This window comes from Corylus avellana, chromosome ca2, assembly GCF_901000735.1.
Source record: "Corylus avellana chromosome ca2, CavTom2PMs-1.0".
Taxonomy (NCBI): domain Eukaryota; kingdom Viridiplantae; phylum Streptophyta; class Magnoliopsida; order Fagales; family Betulaceae; genus Corylus; species Corylus avellana.
In genome coordinates, this window is record NC_081542.1 from 13,864,865 (window position 1) to 13,881,353 (window position 16,489).

At 37.0% G+C, this 16,489-nt stretch overlaps 2 protein-coding genes across 2 annotated transcripts; one reads left to right on the forward strand and one right to left on the reverse strand.

Annotated features, from left to right (window-relative positions):
• Positions 1 to 431: 431 nt before the first annotated feature.
• On the forward strand, positions 432 to 4,321 carry LOC132170732 (protein TRANSPORT INHIBITOR RESPONSE 1-like). The gene is made up of 3 exons (XM_059581817.1): positions 432 to 1,061; positions 2,396 to 2,888; positions 3,005 to 4,321. The coding sequence occupies exons 1-3, from the start codon at positions 595 to 597 to the stop codon at positions 3,800 to 3,802; spliced, it is 1,758 nt and encodes a 585-aa protein (XP_059437800.1). The 5' UTR covers positions 432 to 594; the 3' UTR covers positions 3,803 to 4,321.
• A 5,709-nt stretch (positions 4,322 to 10,030) lies between these two features.
• On the reverse strand, positions 10,031 to 13,237 carry LOC132171693 (protein PXR1-like). The gene is made up of 3 exons (XM_059583075.1): positions 12,928 to 13,237; positions 11,020 to 11,129; positions 10,031 to 10,604 (listed from the first exon to the last, which is right to left on the reverse strand). Exons 1-3 carry the CDS (start codon positions 13,103 to 13,105, stop codon positions 10,311 to 10,313), a joined length of 582 nt encoding a protein of 193 aa, XP_059439058.1. The 5' UTR covers positions 13,106 to 13,237; the 3' UTR covers positions 10,031 to 10,310.
• Between the last annotated feature and the right edge of the window lie 3,252 nt (positions 13,238 to 16,489).

Here is a 16,489-nt window from a genome sequence, read left to right on the forward strand (position 1 = left end):
TATCATTCCACATTATTTTAACCCCCCCTTCTATTCAATTTTCAATTTTCTTATTTCTCTCCGATTAGCTCTGTGGTCCCCGCAATATCCTCGGCCTCAGATCCAGCCGTGCAATCCGAATCATGAGATTCCCCCTTCTCCCTCCACCCATTACGCTACACATGATAACACTTTATTCACTCCCTCCCGAGAATATGAAAGAGAAGAAATCAAATTCATTTTCTCGCCGAGTCCTCCCTCCCCGGGCTCCACGCTCTTACTTATTACGTACACCCGTTTTATGCGGCTCCCATTCGTCGGCCCAACGGATAAGATCTCATCCAGACCGACCACGTGTCTGGATCACCACGGTCCATCATAGTGACCAGCTCTTTAACCCTGGTTAATATTTTGCCTTTCTTAACCTCACCCAGGACAACACAAACGCAAAACACAAACACAAAACACAAACAAATCCTTATCCTCTTCAACACACTTATAATGTCAATGCTCAACGCTCTCTCTCTCTCTTAGATCTAACAGTCTCCGTTGAGTGTTAATTGTTGTCGTTGTGTTGGTTTGCTGGGCTCTTAAACGACGTCGGAGAGGACGGTGATGCAGAGAATGGCGGGGAGCTCGTTCCCGGAGGAGGTGTTGGAGCATGTGTTCTCGTTCATACAGGATGGGAAGGACAGGAACGTGATCTCGATGGTGTGCAAGTCGTGGTACGAGATCGAACGGTGGAGCAGGAGGAGGGTGTTCGTGGGGAACTGTTACGCGATCAGCCCTCGGATGCTGATCCGACGCTTCCCGGAGGTCAGGAGCGTCGAGCTTAAGGGGAAGCCCCACTTCGCCGACTTCAACCTTGTTCCGGAAGGCTGGGGAGGCTACGTCGGCCCCTGGATCGCCGCCATGGCGGTGGCCTACCCGTGGCTGGAGGAGATTCGGCTCAAGCGCATGGTCGTCACCGACGAGGGCTTGGAGCTAATCTCCAAGTCCTTCAAGAACTTCAAGGTCCTTGTGCTTTCCACGTGCGAGGGGTTCAGCACTGAGGGCTTAGCCGCCATTGCTGCCAATTGCAGGTTCGGTTTTTGTTTGTTTTTGCTCGGTTTGGAAATGGGAAATATGGGTTTCTTTTGTTTGTTTGTTTGGAGTAAGTTTACTTTTGTGGGGTTGTTATGTTGGGAGGGAGGAAGTGTGCGTACAAGTTTGGATCTTTGGAGTAATGCAGTGTTAGTGTTGGTTTTAAGGGAAATGAGAGAACGGGGTTTTTTTTAGCGTAAGTGAATCGTTGAGTTTGGCTCGGTTGAGTTAAGGTTTTTGGATTTGATAGGTCTTAAATGCGGAGAACGATGTTATTTTCCAAGTTAAATTTCTTGGCTTTAGCTATCTTTTATCAGTCTCAGAGGGACTAAGTGCAGCATTGTCGTATTTTTGGGGATTCATGCTGTTTTCCTCCGACCTTTGAGTGGGTAATGGTGATGTATATATGGAAAGATCTGATTTTAGTTGTTAGATGCAGTTTGTCTCTGATTTTTCCATTTCTTTTTTTGCTTCCTAGTTTGAGATGTTGGTCGATTTGTTTGAATCAAAATTTGTTGCTCCCTCATGATTGATTCCCAAAAAGAAACTTGATTTTGTGTGCATTGTGTGGTTTAAGTTATTGGGTTTCCGTTTATAGATGGGAAATCAACGATGGTTGGCTACTGTTACCTTGCTTTGGTTGCTCTATTTTCTGCCTTGGTATCTTGTAGATCTGGGAAGGAATTTCCATTTTTTTGACTGGCTAAGGTGGAAAATCTAGTCAATATCACTTGGGTTGCTTCGGTTGCCTTTTTCTTTTAGCTATTTTGTTTGTTTGTGCTCGTTTGTGATGTGGTGTTGTTTTCAAAGTTTTGGATTGTTGTTTCTTGGACAGTGTGGCTTTCTTTTGAATTCCTCAATGAGGTTCTTTTTTCTTACTTTATGTAATTGTAGTCAGAATTATGAATCTTCTAATATTTGGCTTTCATGCTATTAATTGAATATTCTGTTGTATTCATCAAAAAAAAAAAAAAAAAATTGAAGGTTTTGCTGTGTTAATTTCTGATTTGTGTTATTGCTTTTTCTGGGAAGAACTTGTTTACGTTCTGGGGAAATTTGGTTTAATGAAATTTTCAAATAGATCAGGAATAAGTGACTTCCCTTCTTGTAATCTTTCTCATTGATGTTTACCCAATGAAAAAAGTGTTAATTTTTTTTTTCCATTGTCAGTGATATGTAGGGTGACAAACTTGCTAGTATTAATAGTTGTACCGAGTGTTGGTTTTGTTCCACTGAACTTTTTCATATGGTATTGGTTATAGTTGTACTGACTATGTGAAATGTTTCGAACGTTGTCGTTATTGAGCAAGTTGTTTTTGCTGTTGCACTACAGGAATTTGAGAGAGCTGGACCTGCGGGAGAGTGATGTGGAAGACCAGAGTGGGCACTGGCTCAGCCATTTTCCTGATAACTACACCTCATTGGTGTCCCTTAACATTTCCTGCCTAGGGTCTGAGGTGAGTTTCTCTGCCCTGGAGCGCCTGGTGGGTAGGTGCCCCAACCTGAGGACTCTCCGGCTCAACCGTGCTGTGCCCCTTGACAGGCTTGCGAACCTTCTTCGTCGGGCACCTCAGCTGGTTGAGTTAGGCACGGGTGTCTATGCGTCTGAGTTGCGACCTGATGTCTTCTCAAACCTATCAGGAGCTTTTTCTGGATGCAAGGAACTGAGGGGCCTGTCTGGTTTTTGGGACGTAGTCCCAGGCTATCTTCCAGCTGTTTACCCTATCTGCTCTAGGTTAACATCATTGAACTTGAGTTATGCCACTATCCAAAGCCCTGATCTTATCAAGCTAGTTAGCCAATGTCAAAATTTGCAGCGCTTATGGGTATGTCTGATTTTATTCGATGTTGTTCTTCAATGTTTGCTGTCTGTTTAATTTTGATATTGTTTTTGATTGAGACGAGCCTGTCCCTGTCGTGTTAATTGAGGACGTGACTGCAGGTGTTGGATTACATTGAAGATGCTGGTCTTGATGTCCTTGCAGCATCTTGCAAGGATCTGCAAGAATTGAGGGTATTTCCATCCGATCCTTATGAAGCAGAACCAAATGTATCCTTGTCAGAACAGGGCCTTGTCTCAGTTTCTGCAGGCTGCCCCAAGCTCGAGTCTGTTCTGTACTTCTGCCGTCAAATGTCTAATGCTGCCTTAAGGACCATTGCAAGGAATCGACCTAACATGACAAGGTTTCGTCTTTGTATTATTGAGCCACGAACTCCTGATTACGTTACTCTTCAACCACTTGATGCGGGATTTGGAGCCATTGTTGAGCACTGCAAGGATCTACAGCGGCTCTCCCTTTCTGGTCTTCTCACTGATCGTGTGTTTGAGTATATTGGGACTTTTGCCAAAAAATTAGAGATGCTCTCTGTAGCTTTCGCCGGAGAAAGTGATCTGGGACTCCATCACATACTGTCTGGTTGCGAAAACCTTAGGAAACTGGAGATTAGGGACTGCCCCTTTGGTGACAAGGCTCTTTTGGCCAATGCTGCAAAGCTGGAGACAATGCGATCCCTTTGGATGTCTTCTTGTTCTGTGAGTTACGGAGCATGTAAGCTGCTAGGTCAGAAGTTGCCAAGGCTTAATGTTGAGGTTATTGATGAAAGGGGACATCCAAACTCGAGACCTGAAAGCTGCCCCGTTGAGAAGCTTTATATATATAGGACCGTTGCGGGGCCAAGGTTTGACATGCCTAATTTTGTTTGGACAATGGATGAAGATTCTGAATTGAGGCTGTCCTGACACTTCTGCCCATGTATTATGCCTGGTAAATCAAGCCCCTTGGAATGCGGGAATGGGTATAGCAGGTACATGCTCTATATGGTACACACATTGTTTCGCATTTACTTTTATGTAGCTTAATATAATTGCAGCCCTAATCAGAGTGGGAGCAAGGTTGGGAGGTTATACAGATGCTCAAGGGCTTGATTGCCACTGATTTTATACTTGGCTGAGCTGTGGGAGATACCAATTAGTGATTAATAAAGATATTAGAACTCCTATTGTTGTATGTGTATCAAATAGTGGTTAGTAATTTTATTCGGCAGTCACCATGTATACTATTTGCAGACTTGTGCATGTTTATCCATTGATATTTCCTTGTTTTCATCAGGAAGTAATTATCTTGTGGACTAAGTTGTGTCAGTGTTAGCCTTCTGAAGGAATAAGAGTTTATGTATTGATACACCTTTGTAATTGTACTTGTAATGTTGGATTTGAATCTCATTCTTTCGACCTTTTAAAAGGTTACTTTCTTTTTCTTTTTTGTTCCTCTTTTAACTTATAATTAACTCAATCAGTTGCTAATATGCATTCATAGTTTCTTAATTGAATCATAACAATGTCCATCTAAGAGCAGTAAATTTTGTGGGCCGCCACGTTGTTTATCGCTGTTGGAATTCATCTTCTCACTTGTTGAAAGGTTTTCACTTTTCAGTCTTCTAACTTACTGGAAAGACCTCTCTTTTGAAGTTTCAAAGGAAGGTTTGCTACTTCTGCCACATTTTTTTTTTTTACATGCATTTGGTTTTGTTGGGGTCTCAGCCTTTCTCTAAATGCCCGTGTACCATTTGCTCCTTAAGATATTCTTTCCAGTTTTCCACTCTCAAGTACATTGGGGTTCGCCTTCAAAATGTCTTACGGACGTGTGAACCATAGTGGTAACATGTACGCAATTAAATTTGTGAAATTTCATCTGGACTATGAGATGATTTCTTTCTATTTCAAAGAGGATCTTGGGTCGGTTTTCCGTACCATACTAAGTGTGGATGTCTACACGTGGCTGCATCTGGTGGTGTTCAACAGGATCCCATTTGAATTCTAGGTTTGGACAGGTCTAAAAACAGATGGAATTAGTTATCTGGGACTGTTCCAAGGCATGTGAATACACATGATGTTCTGTTATGATTACCATGATTGTCAAAATTTTCGTCAATCACAGTTGACTCCTGGGATTCTTGTTGCTTCGTCATTGTTTTATCCTCTTCAGTTGTACACATGGAAGAAAGAAAATTTAAGTCAAAGTGCTTTGAAAACAAATGGGATAGTAGCTGAAAAGTGAAGGGCTGCTTACCAAATTTGTAGCTAACATTATACATCGTTCCTGTTAGCTTCTGTTTGTTACGTCCAAAAGGAAAAACAAAACTACTTACAAAAACAGAAGGGAAATCAAAAAGAAAACGATGATGATCGAATTTTTGTTAGAGAGATAATGGTTCAAAATTTGTAAAAATAGAAATCAACATAATTTACTGCAAAATCTTGGTAATGGGACAGGCAGGAAAACGTAGTAAGTTGTCTTCGGAGGAACTTAATAACAGAGAGACATACGGAAAATAACATGGTGAAGGAACAAATGAATCTATATGGGACCTATTTGTCTGGGTATATGGGGAGTAATTTTAGATGGTCTACTTGTGTCTTACTTGTATCCTACTAAGAATGATATGACTATTAAAATCACAATTGGACTTGTGATTGATCATTGTTGAATTTTGATCGAAGAGTGATTTTAATAACCACATGACACAAGTAGGACACTAATAGGCCTTCTAGAATTACTCATCTTTGGTTATGTTTTTGTTTTTGTCTTTTGTTTTATGTTCTCAAAATAAATACATTAACAAATAATTTAAAACAAAGAATATTTCTCAAAACACAAACAGTTTTTACATCATAAATGTTAACAAGGTTGTTGTTGTGTTGTGTTTTTTTTTTTTTTTTGACATATTCACACAAGGGAAGGCGGAGGGGATTCAAACTAGTGACCTCCGTTTTATTAGGCGTGGCCCACAACCGATTGAGCTACCCCTTAAAGACGTTAACAAGGTTGTTGTTAATGTGTTTTAAAGGATGCCTTTCGATTTTGGTTCAAGAGTGTTATGATGTGACAAAGGTGAAAATTGTTTTTATAATTTTTAAGAGCTTTTTATGTTCTGGGATGTTTGTTAACGTTTTTGTTTTGAGAACAGAAAACACAAATTTTTAACAAACCAAAAATAAAAAACACCGTCCAAAAGAACTTGTAATGTTTTAGATCTAGATCTTCAGCAATTTATTACCTAAATTGACAAAAAATGTGAGAGAACCTTTATGAGTTCTACTTACCTTAGCGGCGAGTGGACTATTTGCAATTTGTAAGTCTCAAAAAAATTCTTTTATATTTACTGTTCTAATTATTAGCAATATAAACATCAAAACTTACGAAGATCGAAAGGTCTAGAGCCTCTTACATTACATTAAACTGATTAAAGGTAAAGTTTTAAAGAATCTCTAAGACATTACATTATTACACATGCATCTGTGGAATGGACCGAGATGGAAAACATTTAGTCCATGGATCACCAAGAAGAAGCAGTTTTTCTCTGCAGAGCAAGAAATGAAGGAAAAACAGAGCAGCAGCAGCAGCTTTACTGGCAATTGCATGAGAAATGCCCCTTCGGTAAATGTTCTTCTCAGGTATAGTAACTTTCACTTTTTCTCTTCAACTTCATTTCATTGGAGAGAGAGAGAGAAGGCCTCGACTGAAGAGCCACGTGATAGATTCGGTGACATTGGATGGCGTCCACAACTTTTTGCTACATTCACGCTCGCTTTTCTACTCCACACCCAGCAACCAAACCAAAGTACTTCACCTCCCTTCTCTTTCTCTCTCTCTCATCTTTGAATATAAGAGGATTATTTTTTTAAAAAACTTTTTTACATTTATCATTAAATTTGAAATAACCGTAATTGAATTTTGATTTGTCGATTATTGACACGAAGAGAAGTTTATAAAAATAAGTGGTAGTTTCACTTTAAACTCTTGAGTTATCACGCGATTTGTTAAACTGTCCAAATTTTAAAACCTCTCAATTTAGACCCTTGAACTTTCAATTGCAGTTAATTTAGAATTAAGGGTAAATTTAAAATTTTATAAAAAAGTCAGAAGTATAAACATTATTGTCTCACTTTTAACGTTTAAAATTTGACGAAAGAGTTCAAATTAATTGTAATTGAAAGTTTAGGAGTCCAAATTGAGAGGTTGAAGTTTGAAAACTTCTCAGATCGCTTGATAATTTAGAAATTTAAAGTAAAATTACTCTTTAAAAATAAACAATATTCGTACAAAATCTCAAAATCTCAAAAAGAAAAGATGAAGAAAAGAAAAGAGGACAGGTAGACAGACAATAACATAACACAGACACCCGGCACCCCACCAGACAGAGTCAAGAAAAAAACAAGAAAAGAAAAGAAAGGTAAAAGTGGGTGGCGTAATCAAATTCCAGACAGTTTTATTGGTTGATGATGGCCACACGTTTTATATTGATGATCATCATCATCATTTACATTATCTTATTACTATTACTATCATTTCTTATGCTGACTTCATCACTCATTTTTATTCTTTCACCCCCCACACTCATTATGGTATCACAGTTACTGCTTCTTGCTTTGCATTTATAAAGCTTACATTTTTCCCCCCTTTTTTTAATTTCCTGAGCAAAAGTTACAAATGGTTCAGTTTGTTGATGGCCCAACTCTTCGGTACCATGCCAGTGAAAATGTGAAAAAAATTACAACGTGAATCTCAAATGAGAGTGCATCATGATTGTGGCTTCCTAACTTCTGAGCTACAATGATTATGGTCTGAGAATAGCATAGAAAGTAATGCAGAATGGAATCCCATTCTATGACATGTCACTTACAATCCCATGTTTAATATCTGTTTTTGTGCACTCTGTTATGTGTCTAACCACGATTGTTTAGGGGTGTCAAAAAAAAAAAAAAAAAAAAATCTGAAAATTGGGTACCAACTGGTGACCGGTTCCGGTTTTGGTTTTTGACACCTCATTATAACCGGATATATATATATATATATATATATAAAATAATATTTTCATTTTTATTTTAAATTTTTTCAGAGCATTTTTAAACATTAAATTTTTATGGCATTTGTAAACATTGGATTTTAAGGGCATTTTTAAACGGTGAAGTTTAAGGACATTTTTAAACATTGAGTTTTTATTTTTTTTTAGGCCCAAAAAACCAAAAACAATAATTTTTTAGGATTTTTTTTTTTTTTTGAATAATCATAACAAAGTCCAACTTATTGGGACAACAATGCTAATTGTGTTTTTTAAAAAATGGGCAAAAAATTGTTAAACTAAGTACAAAAATTAGACTCAATACCTTAAATAAGCCCAAAAATTAGGCCCAATACCTAAAATAAGCCCAAAATGATTTTTTTTTTTTTTTTTTTTAATTTATTTTTAAACCGGTTACTTGGACTGGATAATCGGGTAACAACCGGAACCGGCCGGTTATTGTATAACCGGGTACCCGGTTCCGGTTCCGGTTTTCCAAAATAAAAAAATCGGGTATTCCAGTTCCAATTCCCGGTTTTGGCCAATAACTAAAAACCAGGACCGGGTTGACACCCCTACATTTGTTTGTGTTTTTGTTTTCCATTTTTAAGACAAATATGTTAATAAACAATTCAAAACACATCTACAGTGATGGTTCAGTGATCTCAAAGAAATCTTATTGGGCTGCCTTTCAATTTAAAAAGAACAGAAAAAAAAAAATCAAAACACAAAAGCAGTTTTCACCCTTGTGTTACATCGTATCATTTTTTCAAAGCAAAAACAAAAAATACTACTCAAAACACATTAACAAACATATTGGTGGATAAAAAAAATTACTATTTGCTCAAGCTTAATTATATTTAATTATGGCAAGTTGTACAAACTTCTTGTTAACAAGGAATAGTGGGCCTTAAAGTATTATAGGCTTTCACTTAGATTAAAGAAATAAAAAATGGGCTTTCACCCCTTCTTTCCAGATGGGTAAATGGCTTTGGGGGTGGTAAACATAGAACAATCCACCTCCTTTCTTGATTTTGATGTAAACAATCACTTCAAGCACAGAACAACCATCACAAAACCAGCAAGGATAAAGCAATTTCAGTCTATTAAATTGATATCCATTCTTGAAACACATGATTTTAACATGGATTTTTAAAAAATACGTGAGAATCACGTGCTCTAAAAATATATATCATGCAAGAACAAACAATGAGTTCTTATAAAATAAAGAGAGACCACCATAAAAAACGCCAACCTTGAGGGGCGCTACAATTAAGTCAGTAATGAGTTATGAGAGGGGAATAATAAAAAAGTTTTGGGCTATGAAAGACATACCTAGTTTTGAAGATTGTGTGTTCAATAGTTGTGTGTAAACCGAAGGTTCACAGGCTTTTTCAGCTCATAGCTTATTTTATTTCCACAGCAACCACATGTTTGAAAGACTTCCCTCCAACGAAGGAAACTTTGTGGAAACCAATAACTTTGAACGTATACTTAGCGGGGTCATCTTTGAAAAGTATATAAACGAATCAGCTTTTGGCCTTGGTCTTCCTCTCTTCTCATTGGAGTTTATAGTCATATAGAGTCAACATATGCAGCCAACGACCTCATTTATGGTCTGAGAAACTTAATAGAAAATTAGTTTGATGTAAAATAAAATATATTCCAAGAGTCTTCTCAAGAATATGAAAGCACATATATTTTTCCATGTCTGACTTGACTGCCAAGTCTTCAAAAGGAAAGTAATACCCTCTCTTATTTCAGGGGCTTTTCTTTCTTTCCTCTAGCATTCTGCAAGACTCTGCGGGAGGTTGGTGTTTTGAAGCGTTGGTGATGGGAAAGCTTGTTTGCTCGGAATTAGATGGTGGCGGTCCAGACTTCATGGGACTTTTATTGGCGTTGGTGATAGCTTTGGTCCTCATGATGACCTGCGCCCCACGTCCACGGCGGTTTGTAGTTACTCCGCCTCCGGTTGCCTTTTATTACAGTGGTTGACAACATATTCCTCTGCTCTGTAGTAATTTTGTGTTTCTTTCTTGTTTTCCTTTGTAATTTCCCACCCCCAAACCACCACTTCCAAAAAAAGAAAGAATAATAAGGTATTATACTGTCAGATATATAGATGTATGGACGATCAAAATGCAGATTGCCAACTTCACTTCTCTTCTCTATGAAATAAAAAATTCTGTTCATGAATTGTTACATCATTAGTGTTACTGCAGCTAGAATTATCCATCACTAACAAGAAAAAGGAAAGAGGAGACTGGCGGGGATGAAGTGCAAAGAAAAACAAAACAGTAGTCATTTATCATATTTCAAGCAGCCAAAAATGATATACGAAAACTACAACCAAGTCTCCACCCCCTCCAAAGATGTTCAGAAATGCATGAGAAGATCTTTGCGACTTAATTTTTGGCTGAATTTTCAATAGTCTCCAAAAGATGCTCAATTCTGTACTTCATAACAGGCTGGCCTGCATGCGTCTTCTTGAACATCTTCTCTCTCACAGACTTCCTCCGAGCTTCTGATTTTTCTCTCTCTTCCTTCTTTGCCTGATTAAGAGCCTCCATCTCAATCCTTGTGCTCTCTTTCTTTTCACGCTTCTGCTCATACATTTTTTTCAAACTGGGTATACCATGATTCTTGCTGTTCTTGTTGTTCATGCTCATTATGCTTACATCTTCAGTTTCATTCTCATCCTGCAATAACCAACAGAATGGAATGTGACTTAAGCTTCTAAGCTAGAGAATCCGGCTAAATGGATGCTTTCGGGTTTGAGAGGTATATATATCTATATGCGTGTATGTGTTTTGGTAGATAGAGACCTATACACTTCAAAACAACACAACCAAGCAATTTTCCATTTAAATCAGCATTCTGAAGAAGTTGAACAATGAATTGATATTTGGGAACCGTAATTAACCTAACTAGATTAAAATCCACATACTACCTGAAAAAAAAATTGCTAGTTTTATAAGACATGAGTAACGGATTCTATTTCAGAAACAGTGATACAATAATTTATGACAAAAATTGAGGTATTTGAGACCTTCCAATATATGAGAAACCAACAAAACAATCTAAAATTCAGATGAAATAGATATCATAACAAACCTCAAGGGGGCTTATAGCTAAGGAAATATCACGTTGTTGACTTTGTTGCTTCAGCAACTTCTTGTACTTCTTCACATTCTTTGCATTTTTATAGAACTCCTTTTGCTTCTCTGAAAGAAATATAACAGGAACCTGTCAGTTAAATGGGTACAATATGCCAGACAAAATTTAAAATTTCCTGACATCTCTCCCATTCTCTTTCATAACAGAATATTTATACAACATTCTATACTTGAAAAGAATAAGAAGAAAAACAGCTTAATTTATATCTAAGTTAAGTAGCCCCTCCCCAAATTTATTTATTTTGATACATAATACAAATTCATTCAAAGCGGAGAGGAAGGCGAACCCTAGCACACACGAAGTATACACAAATAACCCCTACAGTGTAAGAAAAGAAGAGCAAAACTCCAAAAACTCATAAAAATTAGAAACAGGCAAACTATTCCATGCTACTATCCATGTAACACTCCTACTCCAAGTAGCATGATATTGTCCGCTTTGGGCCAAGCCTGCACAGTTTTATTATTGGGTTTACCCCAAAAGGCCTCATACCATTTAGAGAAAATATATTCCATATAAACACATCATCTTTTCTATGCCCAGGCAATGTGGGACGTCATAATCATCTCCTCTTAGGACCCAACGTCCTCGCTGGCGACTCTCATATGAGCTTGTGCACGCTCCCCCCATCACTATAATTCTGATACCATATGTAACACCCCTGTTCCAAGTGGTATAATATTGTTCGCTTTGGGCTAAGCCCGCACGGTTTTATTATTGGGTTTACCTCCAAAATGCCTCATACCATTTAGAGAAAGTATATTCTATATAAATACATCATTTTTTCCATGCCCAGGCAATGTGGGACGTCACAATTACCCCCTCTTAGGATCCAGCGTCCTCGCTGGTAACTCTCATGTGGGCTTGTGCCCCCCATCTCAGGCTAGGCTATGACTCTGATACTATATGTAACACTCCTGCTCCAAGTGGTATGATATTGTCCGCTTGGGGCCGAGTCCGCTAGGTTTTATTATTGTGTTTACTCCTAAAAGGCTTCATACCATTTAGAGAAAGTATATTCCATATAAACACATCATCTTTTTCATACTCAGGCAATGTGGGACGTCACAATCCAAGTATAAGGGATTGGAACATCATCTTCTTCATCTCTAACATCACAATCTCACGATCTTCAAAGCTCTTTGCGTTCCACTCTTTCCAAAGACCTCACATTAATAACAAAAGAGCCAACCTCCATATTTTTAAAACAGTAGTGTCCCAATTGTCCCCTCCAACAACTCGCTCACCAATACTGAATACTGAAACGATGATATCACGCCAATAACATTTAGGTTGCTTTAAACCAAAATTGCTCCTTTAAAAAAGTCATCTATTCAAAATAGCATATGATCCCAGAATCGGGCATACAATGTGGAGCTTAAAACCCCTATAATCTACACGAGGACCAGACTAGAACAATATCATATCAGAGTTTCCAATTTCAAAAATAGTTATACGATATTAAATTATTACACATTTTGTTTTCAAATTACTGGCATCCTATGAAATTCTGTATATTTCTGGGTCTTAGTATCTTCCACAATCAAACCTGTAAAAACCCATTTGACAAAAAGGACATGAAGCTCAAAATGAAAAGCAAATTTTCTTCTCACTTATTTTCTTCCAAAGGTTCTCATCAAACAAGCGGAAATTTAGCTCGATAAACAGTGGTTTCAAGCCCCACTAGCTACCTCATACCAATCAAAAAAAAAAAAAAAAAATCAAAATACAATAAATTGTAAATCAAATAAATAACCCAATGATCAGAAAGCACAAATTGTCCACCCAACCAAAAAATTAAAAATAAAAATGAATGCTTTAGCAAAATAAAGAAAATATACGTACTTATCAGAGCTGGGTTGTAGAAATCGCTCTTTGATTTGGCATTGACGAAGGCCTCGAGAGAAAGGCCACGCCCACCCAACCTCTTCATGTTCTTCATCTTACTCTTCTTCATTTTGATCGATTCTGAACCATTGAGTTTCTCTCCGTTTTCCTTACCTTTGAGTTTCCGATTCTTCATTGTGGCAAAGGAATTTTGTGAAAAGCGCAGAGATTGAAGGATTAGGGGCAAAGCAGAGAAGGGAATTGGAGAGAAAGGGGAGCGAATTGGAAACCCTAATTCGAAATTTTCCGGGATGGGAGTGATTCAGTACTTACCAGATAATTGTAGAAGACTGTCTCGTGTGCTAATAAAAACTAAACACGTGGCTGTGGATCTGCACCTATTCCAGCGGATTGGTAACACGTCAACAAAAAACCAAAAAGGTGAGTAATGTGAAAACACTGGATCTCTACCTTCTTTCCACTCATCGACCAATAAATAAATAAAAAAAAACCCATCGTTCTACTCTCAATCACGTTTACCGAACGAGCCATCGCCCACGCGCCTCGGCCCACGCCAATGCCTCCCTCCGCCTCCGTCTCCCATACCGGCGACGTCAGTGGTGAAGCAGGAACAATATTTGTCATTCACCTTTTTTTTTTTTTGTTGACGTGTTATGTTTCTATTGGACGGCATAAAAGAGAGGTTTTGTGCAATATCCCACACAAGTTATTCTCATTAAGAGATCCTCTTACGGAACAATATTTGCCGTCGATTGGCACTGGATAAACGACACAAATTTCACACCCGTTTTGTAATCTAAGAACATTTACAGCAACTACTTTGGCCAGTCAAAGTCAAACTGCTAAGGAGCCTAAAAGCTTTTTTATAACTAGTTCGATCCGTAAGTAGTTTACTAGTCCGAATTAGAGTTGTGCGAACATGTCAAGACAAAGAAGCATTTTTATTAGATTGAGCATATTGATGACAAATAAGGAAAGAAAAAAAAAAAAAACATTTTTTTTTTTTTTTTCATGGCACCATTGTATATATTTTTCAGGCATGGTTAGGGATGTAAACGAGCCGAGCTTGAGCGAGCTTTCCTTGTTCAAGCTTGGCTCGTTTAAATTTTATTCGAGCTCGAGCTCAAGGGAGAGCCAAAAAAATCGAGCTCGAGCTAATAATAAGTCGAGCCGAGCCAGCTCGCGAGCTGGCTCTTATATTTAATGTTTTTGTTTTAAATTTTTTTTTTAACTTCAAGTACTCTTAAACGGCTTAAGAAGTTAGTTTGCATATGAGTATTTGCTTAACTAGGCTAGTCGAGTATGGAGCCTGAGTCAATACAGCAAGGCATTTGGTTTCAAAGAGAGAGGATATGCATCTTTTTATAGATAAGCAAACTTGGAGATTGATGTTTTTTTAACAATGTGGGACAAGTTAACAGGTTGCATTCAGACTGCATTGGGACAACGCCCCCTACAAAAAAATATTTTTTTAACGTCTCTCTCTCAATCCCCTCACCAGTCACAACAGATCTTCCACCTGAACTCTCATTTCCCACTCTCTCACTCTCACTCACTAGACATGTAGTGATAGTGTTTGGGTTTGTTTGATTCATCAATAGTTTATGCCTTTCGCAATTTTCCTCAATAGTTTATACTTGATTCTTCTTCCTTTCGTTTGAATCTGCTCTAATTGAATCGAGGTTTTTTTAATGATTGCTCTCTCTCTCTTTCATCACGAAGGGCCTAGAATTTTTCATTCTCTAACGCTTAAATATAAATGCAATTTTAAGGTTTTAATAATTATGATATTTATAATTAATTATTTATTACTTAGTTTATATATATATATACACACACTCGAGCTTATACGAGTTGTTCACGAGCTTAGCCGAGTCGAGCCGAGCTTGCTTTGTTTAATATTCGAGCCATGATTTGTGTTCATGAAGTGCTTCATTTAATATTCGAGTCGAGCACGAGCCGAGCCCGAGCTTGCTCGCGAGACGCTTCGCTCACTTAACAGCCCTAAGCATGGTACACACTATTCTTTCAATTATCTCTTTTTGGCAAATTTAATTGATGAACCATTATATTTGTTGACTTTATATGGGTTTCACACAAATTCAATGGTGAATTCATCCATTTATTATATGGAGATAACTGAAAGAATGATCTTTATTATTATTATTATTATTTTATTTTATTTTTTCATTTGGATACCAACTTGAAAATGTAGGGTTGGTGCAGTGCAGTGAATTTGAATAAAAAAATACGACCGTAATGAAAATATTATATTTTTAAAAATATGACCATTAGAAAAAAGAAAAACTTTTTTTTTAAAATCAAATGAAATAGTTAAAGTGTATAGCTAAAGTGCTCAGCTTCACGAAGATGCTTTGAAAAAAATAAAATGTGATTTTTTTTTTTTAGCTATTTTGGCTGGTAAGTTTACTTAACTTGTTGTGAATGCTAAGGCACGTAATTTGTCATCATTTAATTATGTGATTGAACGAAAAAAAAAGTAATGTTGTAGTGACAAAGTAACTGTTTACATCTTCGAATTCTAATTAAGAGTCTATTTTGGATTTGCAGTTTTAAATTGTGCGATTTGAAAAATATCAATTTGAAAATGTGTTAACACATAGTTATGCATTTGGTAAAATTATGATTTGGCCTTTAAAATAACAATTTAGTTTTTAAAATCGTGCATTTTTTAAAAAAAACCCCTTGCATGTGATTTGAAAGAAAAATACAAATATTTTTACGTTTTCAAACCGCAAATTTTTTTTGTTTGAGAGAAATGCCAAGATGCTATTATTCTGTTTAACATTCATCAAATAAGGCTGAAGTGACACTCTTAACTAACCATTAGATTAATACTTGTTAAATGAAACAAAAAAATCAAATGGAAAATTAAGTAATTAAGTACTTTTGAGTACAAAACATCATTAGTATTAAGTGGACGAGAGATGGAAATTATCTATCGCACTATATGTGATATCCAATAAAATATAGTATATTTTATGAGTAATGCTATTTAGTAGACTCTTATACGAGTTTTATATAACTTGAATACTTGATAATGTGACACTAAAAATCAGCTGTTGGATCAATATTTAAAAAAACAAAACAAAAACTAATAGCTTATTTTCACGGTCATGTCATTTCAATTTTAAGACCGTCGTATAATGGTTTACTAAATCATTTTAGAAACAATATTGAAGCCCAGTTAAAAAGAGGAAAAAAATGGGCAATTACACTCTACCCCGTAAAGTTTCAGGCCATTTTTAATTTAACTTTCAATGTTTCACAAATTGCAATGCACCTCATCGAAATTTTAAAATTTTCAATGTGGCCCATCCTTTAACCATTTCCATCCAAATTGACTGAAAATTGGTCACATGTATTTTTTTGTCTTAAATTTTCAAAATTGTATCAAAGAATTTTAGCAAATTCCAAAAATGGCCCAAGGAGAAAAAAAAAGAAAAAAGATTGGGGGTGGCTTTGGGCATGGGGTGGGCGAGCCACCCCATTTGGCCGAAAGCCACCCTCATTTGGGCCATTGGGGAATCCGGCTGTT